At 42.4% G+C, this 14,691-nt stretch overlaps 1 protein-coding gene across 1 annotated transcript in view; it reads right to left on the reverse strand.

The window, feature by feature from the left end:
- PDE11A (phosphodiesterase 11A) overlaps nucleotides 1-14,691 on the reverse strand; it is a 237,067-nt gene that overhangs the window by 34,396 nt on the left and 187,980 nt on the right. The window contains exons 13-15 of the mRNA XM_034785945.1: nucleotides 13,174-13,283; nucleotides 9,456-9,546; nucleotides 5,905-6,005 (exon numbers count right to left, since the gene is read on the reverse strand). Coding sequence (XP_034641836.1) covers nucleotides 5,905-6,005; nucleotides 9,456-9,546; nucleotides 13,174-13,283 — 302 coding nt within the window. The remainder of the gene's footprint in view (nucleotides 1-5,904; nucleotides 6,006-9,455; nucleotides 9,547-13,173; nucleotides 13,284-14,691) is intronic.

Below are 14,691 nucleotides of genomic sequence, written 5' to 3' on the forward strand. Positions count from 1 at the left end.
GGGGGGGGCTGTCAGGGGGTGGGGGTGTGGATAAGGGTTGGGGCAGTCAGGGGACAGGTAGGGGGGTAGGGTCCTAGGGGGCCAGTTAGGATGTGGGGAAGGTCCCAGGAGGAGGCAGTCAGGGGACAAGAGGCAGGGAGGCTTAGGGAGGGGGTGGAGTCCTGGGGGGCAGTCAGGGGACAAGGAGTGGGGGGGAGGGTTGGGGGTTCTGAGGGGGCAGGAAGTGGGAGGGAGTGGAAGGGGCAGGGGCGGGGCTAGGACAGGACGGGGGCGGGGCTAGGACAGGACGGGGGCGGGGCTAGGGTGGGGCTCCTCCCGTCCTCTTTTTTGATTGTTGAAATATGGTAACCCTAGCCAGAGGATTCAGGGAGCCAAGGGCAAAGCAGGGGAGCTGCAGCGCTTGTACTCACCCGGCGGTGGTCCGGGTCTTTGGCAGCATTTTGGCAGCAGGAGGCCCTACAGTTGCTCCGCGTCTTCGGCAGCACTGAAGGACCCGATGCCGCCGAAGACCCGGAGTGACTAAAGGGCCCCCCGCCGCTGAAATGCCGCCAAAGACCTGGGCCAGGGCTCGCGGGGGCCCCTGCTGGGCCCGGGGCCTGAGGCAAATTGCCCCACTTGCGGCCCCCCCCCACCCCGGCGGCCCTGTTAATGAGTCTTATAGGTCGGGGGGGTGCAGCAAGGAGCCCAGGGCTGGGACGGGGGGCAGCCAAAATTTTTTTTGCTTGGGGCCGCAAAAAACCTAGAGCCGGCCCTGTAAGTACCTACAGAGGGAACAAATATTTAATAATGGGCTCTTCAACCTAGCAGAGATAAAACATGATCCAAGGTCTGGAAGTTGAAGAAAGACAAATTTAGACTTGAAAGGAGGCATACATTTTTAACGGTGAGGGTAATTAACTATTGCAACAACTTGTCAAGGGTCATGATGGATTCTTCATCACTGACAATTTTTTAAATTGATTGGATGTTTTTTCTAAAAGCTATGCTCTAGGAACTATTTTGGGGCAGTTCTATGGCCTGTATTATACAAGAAGTCAGACTAGATGATCAGAATGGTCCTTTCTGGCCTTGGGATCTATGAATCTATAAACAGAATTAAATACAGAAATAATTAAACTCTTTGTTTGTTATTGCATTGTATTCCAACCAAGACCTCTCACTGACATATGGCAAATCACAGATTTTTTTCTAATGGCATTGTATGATTTCTCCCCAACCCCCTTATTTAATGTGGAGGTTGCTAGCACACTAATGAGAAGCAGCTCATATGATGACATTATACACTCTCTGTGTTTCATGAAATATGATATAAAGTGGCTGGATTTTACAAAAGTTGCTAATACAATGCAAAGTCACACAAGCAGAAAACAAAATTAATTTATTTCACATAGATTCATGGCATGATGGCATAACCATCCCTGTGGGAATAAATACTGCAATGATGAAAATTTTAATGGCCTAGAGTAGCTGGCGCATAGACCTTAAATCAGCCTAATCATAAACTGGTCATTGGCAGCTATACATTTGTTGTTAGCACAGCCAGAGGTGGCAGACTTTACATTTTTCTATTTAATACACATTTCCTTGCCAAAGTCTTACCAGAAAAATATCATAGAGCAAAATTGGATAACATAAGAATGGCCATACTGGTTCAGAGCAAAGGTCCATCTAGCCCATATCCTGTCTTCCAACAGTGGCTAATGCCAGGTGCCCCAGGGGGAATGAACATAGCAGGTAATCATTGAGTGATCCATCCCCTGTTGCCCATTCCCAGCTTCTGGCAAACAGAGGCTCGGGACACCATACCTGGCTAATAGCCATTGATGGACCTATCCTCCACAAATTTATCTAGTTCTTTTTTGAACCCTGTTATAGTCTTGGCCTTCACAACACTATATAAAGATAATTCTTTGATCTCCAGTTATTTGTGATTCCTAGGCAATACATATATTATCTGGGCAACAAACTGACAGTTCAGAAGAAAAGGTGACCTCTCATGCCCACCCTGAACATTGTGACATCACAAATAAAAAGCAGAGAGATGCATAAAGCAGTAACATAAAATATAGGTGATTCAAGACATTTTGGTGAGCCACACACTTCTGAATAACAGCTGCTTTAAGCTCCACTGGAACAAATGCAGAAGGAACATACTAAATCCGCACAGCGATTCTAGCATTGGAAAGGCTCAATCTGAAAAGCAGCCATGTGTGAGGAAACAACGTAACGCTGCCTTAATGGATGCTTAAACATGGTCTCCACTAGGACCAGTTTTGTAACTTCTGTAAATAAAGCTATGCAAGTGACATTCAAGAGTGTCCGAAATAAACGTAATGTTCAGTTATTTTGTAATCCACTTGAGGGGCTGAAGAGAAATACTTATTGATGTATTCATGCTCAGAGATAAAGCTGGGTTAATATATAATAAAGGTCTACAGTCCAGTGATTCAGGACATCATTTCAGTAAATCTCAGAAATTCTAAGGAAAAGTATAAGGGATGAAATGTTGTTATTGGGCCATTGGGTCGCCTGTATCTTTTTGGTATGTGTATAACACTACTATCGTGAGCTGTAAGTATCAGAACTCATAGCTAAAATTTTTTTTTCAATTCTATTCTGTTGCCTAGTGTGAGACTCATTGCCAGACCAAGTAATCAGACCTAATTCTCACCTAATCGTATTGTTTATTATTTATACAGTGTCATGGGTATACATTGCACTAAACAGACAAAAACAATAATTCCCTCCCTTGAGAACCTCATGAAATATGGGCTCAATCCTGTAATCTGTTCTGTTTGGGTACACCCTTGTATTCTTGCTGTGTACCACTGTAAGTGTATCCTTAAGACTACCTATCTAGATACTTACATTGCGTAGGAGGTCAGACTATCATAGTAGTCCCCTGTGCAGGGCTAGGGCTTAAATAGGAGTTTGCATTCAAAAACTCATCTACCAGTGATAATGCAGAAAACACCTTTGAAACTTTTTCTAATTTATTTCATGTTTAGTAGAGACTTCAAGACACTTAAGTTTAAATAAATGAAAAAAAAAAAAAAAAGACAAAAATGGGCTAGGATACCAGGGGGATGAAGAGAAGCAGATGGCCTTTTTCCCCTTCTCTTTTCATAAACAAAAACTGAAAGTCATTTTTGGGGCTCTGAAATACATGCATTTCTATTTATTCCCAGTCATAGTACTTGAGAAAACTTTGGTAGTTGACTGTTGCCTGACAATAGCTAATTGTTTACATGAGGACTTTTAAGGAACAGGTATTGGCTAAAATTGCTTAAATTATCCACTAAAACTTAGAGATAATTTATCATCAACATGTCTACACATCTAACAAATGCCAGGTCTGATCTTTCACTTGTAGGTAATCTGTTTATTTGTTCATTAGTTAAAGTCCTATAAACATACAATATCTTGAGCAAGTCCTAAGGGTCTTCCTCCATCTATACTTTTATTGCTTCGCAAACCAAATCCCTGAGTGCTAAGTGAACTTTATGAACAGCAGTACAGTGGAGATCCAAGAATACTGCAATGCTGATGCTCCCCACCCCCAGCCATTTAAGAGGCAGAAAACTGAGAAATGATGTCAATGCAGCAAGAATATGCTTGCCCAAAAGAATCAGTTTGCATAATTTGGCTTTTAAATGCATGTACAGTCAGAAAGCTTATGTGGTAGTGGTTTTCAAACACACTTAGAGTAAATTGTACAATTAGCATAGAATAGTATGAGTAGTTCTATTAGCACAAACGGCACAATAGAAGCTGGATTTGTCTTAATATGTGATAGTACTTCTGGTGTCAGGAGGGGGAAAGGGCGGCTGTGCCCAGGGGGGGATTTATCCACCCAGAGAAGAGCAGCAACTGTTTCCCCTCTCCTGGGTATTTTTGCTGAGAGAGAACCTGATGCTGTTCCAGGGGCTCCCCAGAATCCTGCTGGTTGAATTTGCTCAGGAACTGTGGAAAAAATTTATCATCACCCTTCAGCCAACCTGCCCACACCCCCTTACCAGTGAATGCCAATAATTTTTGGAGCACTAGCTACTTGTGCTGGGACACTGGGGGAGGGGGGGCATACAGAGTGCTCATTATGGTTCCAGGCATCACTGTCCTAAGTCACTGGCAATTTCCATTGTCATATTATCCATCAAAATCAGGAGCAGTCTGCACAGACCACTTACTAGACTGGAAGGGCCAGAAAGTGTGAGGTAGTAGCTGTGAAGGCAGCTTTCTCCTGGTCAGGGCCCACTGTGTATGTTGCTAAAAGAACATCTTGAAGTCATTTTTGTTGTAAGCTATTTTAGCAAAAATGTTTAATTTTGTTTTGAGAGGCAAATGCCTCAATTTGTCTATGAAAAGTCTTTTGGTGATGTAGACTACCATGGGGGAGAAAAGAAAGCAGTGAACTCTGAGATGGCCAATATTAGCAGCAGATGAGCTCTTAATGCAGTATTAAAATAATACAATGAGCAGTCAGAGCAAGCTTTGTTTGCCCCATTCCAATCGGTGCCCAATGGTATGGCATATTTTAAATCTAGATTAACAGACCCAGATGAGGAAAAGATTTTGCCTGAAGTTCTTTGGAAACTTGGTTTGGCATCAAGCCATCAGCACTCAGGAGCGAGGAAGGAAAAATCCATATCCTTCTCCATACAAACTCAAAAATCAATATGTAAATGCCACCTAGTGGAGTGCGAGTAGGGTGCTAATGGACAACAAGCTATTTTCTAATACACTGAAATTCCTTAGGCTGGAACAGTGTTGTGCCTGGGCAGACAGTATTGTACTTCTCCCAGTAAATTCCCCAAGTGCACCCCAGCAAATGGGGTTCTGACTGACACACTTTGTTGGAGGTGTGATGCTAAGGGTACGTCTATACTACCCGCCGGATCGGGTAGTGTGCGATAAATTGATCCCTGAATCGACGCCTGTACTCCACCTCAGCAGGAGGAGTAAGCGGAGTCGATGAGGGAGCTGCGGCGGTCAACTCGATGCCGTGAGAACAGCCAGGTAAGTCGAACTAAGATACTTCGACTTCAGCTATGCGAATAGCGTAGCTGAAGTTGCGTATCTTAGTTCGAACCCCCCCGCTAGTGTAGCCCAGGCCTTAGGAAATGTAAAACTGAGATGCCAACAATTGCACCTATGACTCCATATGCCTATTACACATTCTGTTTGAATCTCCTGGGGTGTGCTGTTTTGTTTTGTTTTTTAATAAACTAATTACAGTGCCAGGAAAATGGAAGAACTCGTGTTACTTTGACTACTTGGAGGTGTGATAGGAAAACCAAGAATGAACATGAAATAACTGTATTTGTGGGACACCTCCAGTCATGATTGATTCAGTTAAACTTTGCAGGATGGATCCTCATTTGATATAAATCATCACATTTTGTCTTCAATGGAGCTACTTTGATTTACAGGGCCAGATGCTCAGGTGGTGTAACTAAATACAGCTTTTTTGCTGGGTTTTTTTTTATGTGGCACAAATGATAACACCATTGGGGATTTGCCTAGAAATTCAAAAAGGGCTAAAAATGTACAATCTCTTTGTAGTTTTGGCCCACAGAAACAATCCTGCACTCTTTGCACATGAAAGTCTCCTTTGGGAATCCTGTGTAGAGGAAATACAAGATTGGGCTATGACTTTCTTCTGAAGTTGCTTCAAGTTTGAGGACAGGATATGTCGTGGCTTTTGCTGAATATCAAAATGAAACTCATTTGGGCAGATAAGAAACTTCCATTAGCCTAAGATAAAATAAGTGCTAGACTAAATATCTCCAACCATAATTAACCACTAACTTAATATTTTACGTACCCCCATTGGTGCTTCATGGGTCATTACCACAATGTTCTTTGGATTTTCATTTGTCAAATATAAATAATGCCAATACCTACTCAAAATACAGAGTGAGATCTGTTGCCAATATTGACTGCTTCAGAAGCTGCATAAGGTCACTGTACTCCTTGGAGGACAAGTTAGCAAAGATGTTGTGACCCTGTAATGAAAGAGAGAGAGAAGGTAAAGGACTAACAATCATTATAGATTTTTAAAAAGATTTCTAACACTGTAATCTGCCCCATTTTGCTACACAGAAGTTTTTTCTGAATCATGGTAAAACCATGATAAAATAATAAAGTTAATGCTACTGAGATTACATTAGGACAGGAAGTGCTGGCCACTGTATTCAAAAAGCTGGGCTGTGTTTCTTAACTGTGCTAATATTACAGCCTCTTGCAAAAAGATTTATTCTTTAGTCTGACTCTGCACAGACCCAGTTTATGGAGGAAAAACTATGGATACATCTCAATCTTTCCCTTTTAGCAAATGTTTTTGGAGCTGTGCTTTGTGGCTTTTCAGTTGTGCTGCCAACAGATTTATCTATGCTGCTGCTCAAAGGCACGCAAGCTGCTGTTAGAGCAGTCAAAGACACTAAATCAGTTTTTCATTCAAAATACAGGCTCTCCACTCACCCTGACTATTTTCCACTATCTCACTGTATGTACAGGCTTTAGTAACTCAGACTGAGGAGAAGCTAAGTTTGTACAGCCCTAGACCTTGTGGGCCCTGTAAGAAGGCACTTTTTATGGGCCCTGTAAGAAGGCACTTTTTAAAGGACGGTGAAGGCTCATGATTCTGGAAAATGTTTTACAGCCAGAATGAAAGAGAACAAATTATTTAATGTTGCTGTTTTGGGAAAGGAAGATAATACTAACAGTTTTATAGTTAGAGACGTGTCAAATAAGGGGGAACACAGAGCCCATAATTTATCCAGAGAATACAAACTGAATGAAATTTGCAATTGAATTTGGTTGAACTTTAAGCTAATACTGGACTTTGTAACGTCAGTCACATATGATTACATTCACATATTAACATCGCACTTAGGTATTGCTTCCTACTCTTAGATATAACGATGTTTTTGGTAACTGAATCTAATTTTGATAGTTGACAGCAGTATAATTTTCATATCCAATGTGCACTGCCATCTAGTGCTTAGGAAGAAGCTATAACACTATAAAGAAAACAAGAGCTTTCCATAGATAAGGGGCATCTTTTCTTCCTCTAGTGACCTTAATCTTGTAAAAGATTTCCTTTCACCTATGTGTTGGGAAGGTGAGGGGAATTCTAGAAGACATTTAGTTATAGACTACAACTTAGGTATGGTGTACAAAGAAAAGCCCAAACCCATATGTGCTCAAAAAACAGTAGATAGTCACAGCATAGAATTACTTACTAGTAAATCTGAAATATTTTATAATAAACAGCTAACAAAGGGCTATCCCACTATATTCAAGGCTTTATTGCTTGCTGAACTATTTCATAATGTATAAGGCAACATCACCACAGCACAAAACCCATGATCACGTGTGTCAAAGGTGCCTAGACCAAATACAGGCACCTTTTTTTGTTCATGCTGATAGCATATTGTATTATTTCTTTAGATTTCTATGCCATTTCCCCCTAGAAAACACAGATAGACTAGAATATTAAACACTAACATATAGGGTGTAATCTAATTTCAGCCGACTAGAGTGAGAGGTCCAGATACTTGGTGCAAATTTGCATGTTATCTACTTGCAAAAGCAGAGGATCTGAATTTGTCTCTATTCCCAGTTGGAGAGTGTTTGCTTCCATCTGTGAATTTTTTATCCAGACAAGTAACAACACACAGAATGTAAGACTTAAAATCATAGCAGGGTGAATTGGATGGAGTTGCCAGGACAGATGATGTTTGGATGACGAAAGAGAAGGAGTAAATTGGGTAAGGGAACACTTTGCCCAGGGAGGGAAGAAGTTTTTCATAGATTTGTGGGGATTCTTTTGAGGCCAGCAGGGACCATTAAATCATTTCATCTGACCTCCTGTATCACACAAGCCCTCCTGTTTTGAGCCCAATAACTTTTGTTCCACTAAAACACATTTTCCAGAAAGGCACCCAGTCTTGATCTGAAGATATCAAGAGATGGAGAATCCACCACTTCCCTCAGTAGTATGTTCCAATGATTAATCATCTTCCTTGTTTTAAAAATAAAAATAAAAAATTGTGGCTTGTTTCAAATTTGATTTTTGTCTGGCTTCAGCTTCCAGCCATTGGTTCTTGTTATGCCTTTCTCCACTAGGTGAAAGAGCCCATTGGTACCTGGTATTTTTCCCTGTCAAAGCACTTATCAAGTCTCCCCCCAAACTCGTTTTTGATAAACTAAACAGATTGAACTCTTAGGGTTGTTCTACTCTAGTAACTTTATTTTGATATAATTATGTTGCTCAGGGCTGGTCAGTTATGCTGACCTACCTCTCAATGTAGACAATGCTATGTCGAAAGGAGGGCTTCTACTGTCAACACAGCTACTGCCTCTCAGGGAGAAGCCCTCCTGTTGGCTGAAGTGCTACAGTGGCGCAGCTGCAGCATTTTAAGTGTAGACAAGCCCTAAGTCTCTCAATATGAGGTGTTTTTTTCCAGCCCTCAATTCATTTTGCTCTTCTCTGCACCCTCTCCAGTTTTTTCAACATCATTTAAAAAATGTAGACACCAGAACTGTAAGCAGTATTCTGGTATTGGTCTCACCAATGCCATGTACAGAGGTAAAATCACCTTCCCATTCCTATTCACTCCTCCCCTGTTTATACATCCTTGGGTTGGATTAGCCTTGTTACTCCAGCATTGCTCTGGGAGCTCATGTTTGGCTATTATAACCCCTAAATCATTTTCAGAGTCACTGCTTTCCAAGATGCAGTCCCCCATTTTGAAGATATGGCTTTAATTTTTCTTTTGAGGAAGATATTCTGTAAAAAGTCAAGTGCCCAACTTAGTAACTATATGATCTATTTTTGTAACCAGTGTCTGCCTATTTCCCCCACTTATTGTTACACCACTAGTTTGTCACATCATGCGTACAATTAAAAAGTAAGCTCTTCAGGGCAGGGACTATACCTCCCCATATATGTGGAAGCTCCCAGCACACTTTGGGTGTTACTGCAGTATATGTAATAAACCCAACAGCAGTTATTGAAAATACAAAACTAAACATTCCAAGCATACTGTACATATTGTGGTTGCCCATAAAAGGAAAGCAGGTTTTAAATTTTACAATAGAAGGTGAGTGTGACAAGGTAAACACATCAGCTGGGAAAGGATTAAGAGTTCCTTGGCTATTCCATGGCTGAAAAGGGTATACATAAGAAAGATGAATGATCCAAGGGGGAGACAGGGGAAGATTATGTCCTTTTCCCCTGGCTGAATGAAGCAGGGAGAGTCTCAGGGGAAAATAGTCAGCAGTTGCAGTTAAATTGTTTTATGTTGTGTTGTGTGAGAGCTTTGTGGTAGTCAATAAACGCTGCCCGGAGGAAAGGCCCATTAAAGGAGTTTGGGCATGGGGTGTGTTTCCCTGGAGGTGAAACAGCCCCCCACCCTACAGTGAAAGTAATAATCCAGCTAGTCTGGTACCTCGCTTTGAAGAATCATGACAGCATGATTAAAATGATGGTGCTCCAAAGTTGCAGAAGTTCCATAAAGTTGAGCCAAAGCTGATCCACTCCTGAAACAGAACAAGGAACATTAGCAATTAGCATCTGCCCTCTTACCAAACACGTTTTAAATGATGTCTTCACCCAAACACTCTCCAATATGGTGTATGGAAATGCAGAGATGGAAGTCCATAGCTCAATGTACTAATCCAGAGATCGGCAACCTTTGGCTCATGGCCCGTCAGGGAAATCCGCTGGTGGGCCGGACGGTCTGTTTGTTTACCTGCAGCGTCCGCAAGTTCGGCTGATCGCAGCTCCCACTGGCCACGGTTCGCTGTTCCAGGCCAAAGGGCTGTGGGAAGCGGCGTGGGCTGAGGGATGTGCTGGCTGCCGCTTCCCGCAGTCCCCATTGGCCTGGAACAGTGAACTGCGGCCAGTGGGAGCTGCGATTGACTGAACCTGCACACGCTGCAGGTAAACAAACCATCCCGGCCTGCCTGCAGATTTCCCTGACGGCCAAAGGTTGCCGATCCCTGTACTAATCTATGGCTAGACCCAATTAATATTATAGACCTGCAGGTTCTGGACCCTGTTAAGTCTGCTTTGACCAGCTAAGGATTCCTCCTGAGCAATACAGACATTTTGGGTGAGCTTTTCAAAAGCACCTAAGTGATGGTGCCTTATCACTGTCTGTAATAACAAGAGTAATCTGATGAAGTGGGCATTCACCCACGAAAGTTTATGCTCCAATACATCTGTTAGTCTTAAAGGTGCCACAGGACTCTCTGTTGCTTTTTAAGAGTAAGACTAGTTTCATTCCAAATTAGGTGATGTTTTGTATATGTTCCATATACTGCAGGGGTGTATCACACACACACACACACACACACAGACAGTCACAGACATGTAATATATGTAGTGGGGCAGGGATTGTCTTTTCCTCTACCTTTGTACCAAGCCAGTCCCTAATACATATAATAACAATGGGAGATAGCAGGCATTTGCAAAATTCTGCTGTAAAAGAGCTCAAGGGTAATTAAAATGCTGTGGTTTTAAAAATACTAAGGAAAAAGAGGAAGCAAAAACAGAAGCTGAAACTATAAAAGTCTAACATTCTTAGAATATATTTCTAATCATGGTTATTTTTTATAAAAGCTAGTTGCAAAATATGTAGCATACAGTTTAAAAGTTCTAAGCTGAAACTTTAAAGAAAGAAAAACTATGAAATGTAATTATGAAATTGAGAATTGTTGGAAGGTGGAGGGGAGTGGGATTGGACTGTCAGAGTAGATTAATGTTCACCAGTATTTCACTTCTGAGACCCAGCCTAAAGCGACAAGATGGGTTTTCTTTCCAAAGAAATGAGTATAAGAGATTATGCTAGAAACGAATAGCAGGCGTCTCCTAGGAGCATATACTACAAAGCTGTACCATACTGATATTTAATCATCAGGGGCAGCTGTAATAGAGAGGGGGATAAGTGGGAAACATCATCCCTAGAGAAAACAGTGCTGAGGTGTACTAACAGAGCAATTTCAGAGAACTTTGATGTTGCTTCCATCATATACCTCTTGATCTTTCATCACACAAAACACTGGTACTCGGCACTAAGATAAAACAGGAAAATATGTTGCTTAACTTTATAAGTAAGCTTGGAAGAATAAATCACAGCTGCTGTTATGAGAGGTACAATTTCTGTTTTCAGGGATATTTTATCTGTGTGTCATGTCTTCTCTTAAATGTCTTCAATAATTTCTTTATGGCATTAGAAAAATACAGTATCCTCTTTGTACTCAGTTGTCAGTTGTACTGGAAGTGACAGCATTCAAGTGCTGAAATCCTCTATTTCAAACTTCCCAAGAGAAATATTACATTCCAATAAACATTCCAATAGAGAACGGTTAGGTTAATCAGAGTCTGAGTCTATAGGGATTTAAATCCTACACAAGTCTTATCTTTGTGAATTAGGAACATGAAAATCAATCAGCAAAGTTTTCCCATTTGTCTTACACAGTTTTCCCTTTTTTCTGCTTCTGGTCAAGACTCCAGCAGCATAAAGCAACTGGTGATACTTTGTAACCTTTGCACCAGTAGTCCTGTCTCTTGAGCACTGCAATTGATTTTTCTTGCCTTGGCAAGTGACAAGCCAGACAATGTCATTGTTTCCTTGAGAGTGAGCAGCAGCTGAGGAAACAGCAGCTAAGGAAATGCTAACTGGTTGCATTAGAAACATCAACACGGGTGAAGTGTAATGAGCCAGTTTGCCCTAAGAAACAAAACAGTCAATGTATACTACAGTCTGTGGCACACGTGCTCCTTTTTTGCACAAAAATGTGTCGAGGGGGAATAAATGAGCACAACAGCGCTCTGGCTTTCAAATAGCTGTGGAGCTGGCCACCTCTCCCTTTGGTCCATAGGACTAGCAGCAGGGCAGAGCCACAAAACCATGCTGCGGTCCACGGACCACAAAACCCCAATCTTTTTTGGATTCTGGTTATCTGCAGATGGTCACGTTTCCTTTATTGCAGTGAGCCAAGGAAACCATATAGGTCCTGGATTAGACATCTATCTGACAACTCCATTGCAGAGCTCAGCTGGGATGTTGTAATGGGAGATTTCCTGCCCCCTTCCAAACATGGATGGCAGGGGTGGGAGTGGGAAAGAAGAGAGATGCCCTTTGATCAAAGGAACCTCCTTATCACCACAGTAAAAAGAAAGGGAATAAACTCTCCCTCCCCCCACTACACTAAACTGCCTCTACCAGCAATCGTGTGGAGCAGGGGACTGCTTGTGGCAGTAGAGCATAACTGTGTAAGGGTTGCAGGATCAGGCCCAGGACCCCTAAACTAGATTTCCTTTTAGAGTGAAATTCACTGGGATCTGTACAGCAGGTGCAAGACTCCACTTAACAGATAACTTTCTGAATAGAAAGTCTCATACACAAGCTCAACAGCATATCCGTCAACCAGCTGGCCTCACAGAGGTGCCTTCACACACCCTGTGCACCATGCCAGAGGTCTCCAAGCCAGGCCCATAGTCTCATTGGGGCTAGGCCAGGAGAGAAGCCACATACCTGGGTTTGTATGGAACTAGTGGCCCTACTAGTCCACACAGCTGGTGTGGTGGAGTTAGGCTGGCATAACTGCCACATCCGATTGCACAGATCCCCACACCATAGTTTTAGGTTGGTGGCAACCATTCCACGTGCCAAAGATTGAAAACTTTGGCTTTATGCAGGTGGAGTGAATGTCACCCTTTTGTGGACACAAGGCTTCAGTTTTACCTGCTTTTATTTAAATGTATTAAATAACCGGAAAAGGTTTCACAATGATTCCAACATACCAGCCAAGGAGAGATTGGGGCATTTGCAATGCTTCTCGTGCTCAGTGTCGGCAGGTCTCTAGCTGGCAGATACTCTGACTGGAGGGATCATCAGTGTTTGGCATCACATTTCTATATTAGGTGTTAGTTCACAAGGGGCAACCCAAATCAAGAGCATGACACAAAGGGCAAGTCAGCAATTACCAAAAAGAATAGGGAATTATAAAGATGGATAGTCCCTCATTACATGTAAGCGCAGGAATACTTGGCCTTGGCCTAGGAGCCTGAAAATTAATGCTTCATTCTTTATCCCCTGTCACCTTTTGCTCTGATATGGAAGGGAAACAAATTAAAGTAATAAGAATTAGAAAACTTACTTGGCTTGGAAGGCATTGTTGGTTCCCCTGTGGTCAAGGTCATGACATAAACATCCCACAATCAAAGCTAAAATTTCAATTTCAGTCAGAATCTCCTGAAATCCTGCTGTCTGAGAACAGAAAAAATAACTATCAGAAGCAGGAAGGATAGATAATGTTAGTCCATCGAGTAACAGTCCTCTTTGTTTTGAAACCACCATCCTTTAAATAAAGACAAGATAAATGCTTTGTTGTCATATTATGTTCACTGCTATATGCTAGATGGTTAGTGGAATAGATAATGTCCCTGTAGTGATCTATTATTATCTCTGTCACATTTTTAATACTCTCTTCCCCAGTACCCAGAAGGTGCAGTGGGAAAAGAGCTGAAAATAAAAACAATCCTTACACACCAAGATGAGAAGTTGAATTTACATATGTGAAAAACATGAAACAAAATCAATTACATTTTAAAATTACTGTTAAGTAGACAGAGACTTCTTAGATTCTGAGGTGCTTATTTATTGTACATTGCTGGAGACAACTTACAAGCTAAATCAAAGAAGGCTTAAAAGAGAGAAGCTAAATATCAAATACTAAAGCAGTCAGAGACTGTTTTGTTCACTGCAACAAGGGGATTAGAAACAATGTTCCATAATTTTAGGTGGAAACACCTTGAATAGCATAATTCTACTAGAAATACCCTGCATGAGTTTGAGAGGAGATTTTTCTTAAGTAAAGCATTGGAATTCTTCAGCAATAAAACTGATATGGTAGATATGAGAAATACAGAATGTACTTTAGGCCCAATCATGGCTACTTTAGCTCACATGTGCTGCTGCTGTTGTTGTTGTTTTTTAACTTCCAATTTCTGCCTTGGGTTGGGTTTGATTTGAACTCTGAGTCTGGAACAATGCTTAGATTCATGAGTTATAATGCACCATTGGCACCAGTTAGGTCCTGTCCCAAATATGCTGGTGTGAAGAGAAGAGGTGATGATGCAGGAAACCCCTTCTGACACTAGAATTCCGCTGCAGGGAGGTAGCCATACAGTAGTTTGTCTGCCTGAGCAGCCTGAGACCAGGGGAGGAGGTACTAACATTGCTGATCGTGCTAAATTTCCCAGAAGGGGCTTGCCTGGGTTGTTGGGTGTGCCACTGGCAGACCGCTGTGCTTTGAAGAGCTGCGCTAGAATAGGGTTACCATATTTCAGCAAGCAAAAAAAGAGGACGGGAGGAGCACCGCACTAGTCCCGCCCCTCCCACTTCCCGCCCCCCCAGAACCCCCAACCCTCCCCCCGTTCCTTGTCCCCTGACTGCCCCCTCCTGGGACCCCTGCCCCTAACTGCCCCCCAGGACTCCACCCCCTATCTAAGCCTCCCTGCCTCTTGTCCCCTGACTGCCCCAACCCTTATCCACACCCCCACCCCCAGACAGACCCCTGGGACTCCCACGCCCCATCCAACCACTCCCCACCCCCTGACAGCCCCCCCCCCGAACTCCCAACCCATCTAAACCCCTCTGCTCCCTGTCCCCTGAC

This window comes from Trachemys scripta, chromosome 11 (assembly GCF_013100865.1).
Source record: "Trachemys scripta elegans isolate TJP31775 chromosome 11, CAS_Tse_1.0, whole genome shotgun sequence".
In the NCBI taxonomy this organism is placed as follows: domain Eukaryota; kingdom Metazoa; phylum Chordata; order Testudines; family Emydidae; genus Trachemys; species Trachemys scripta.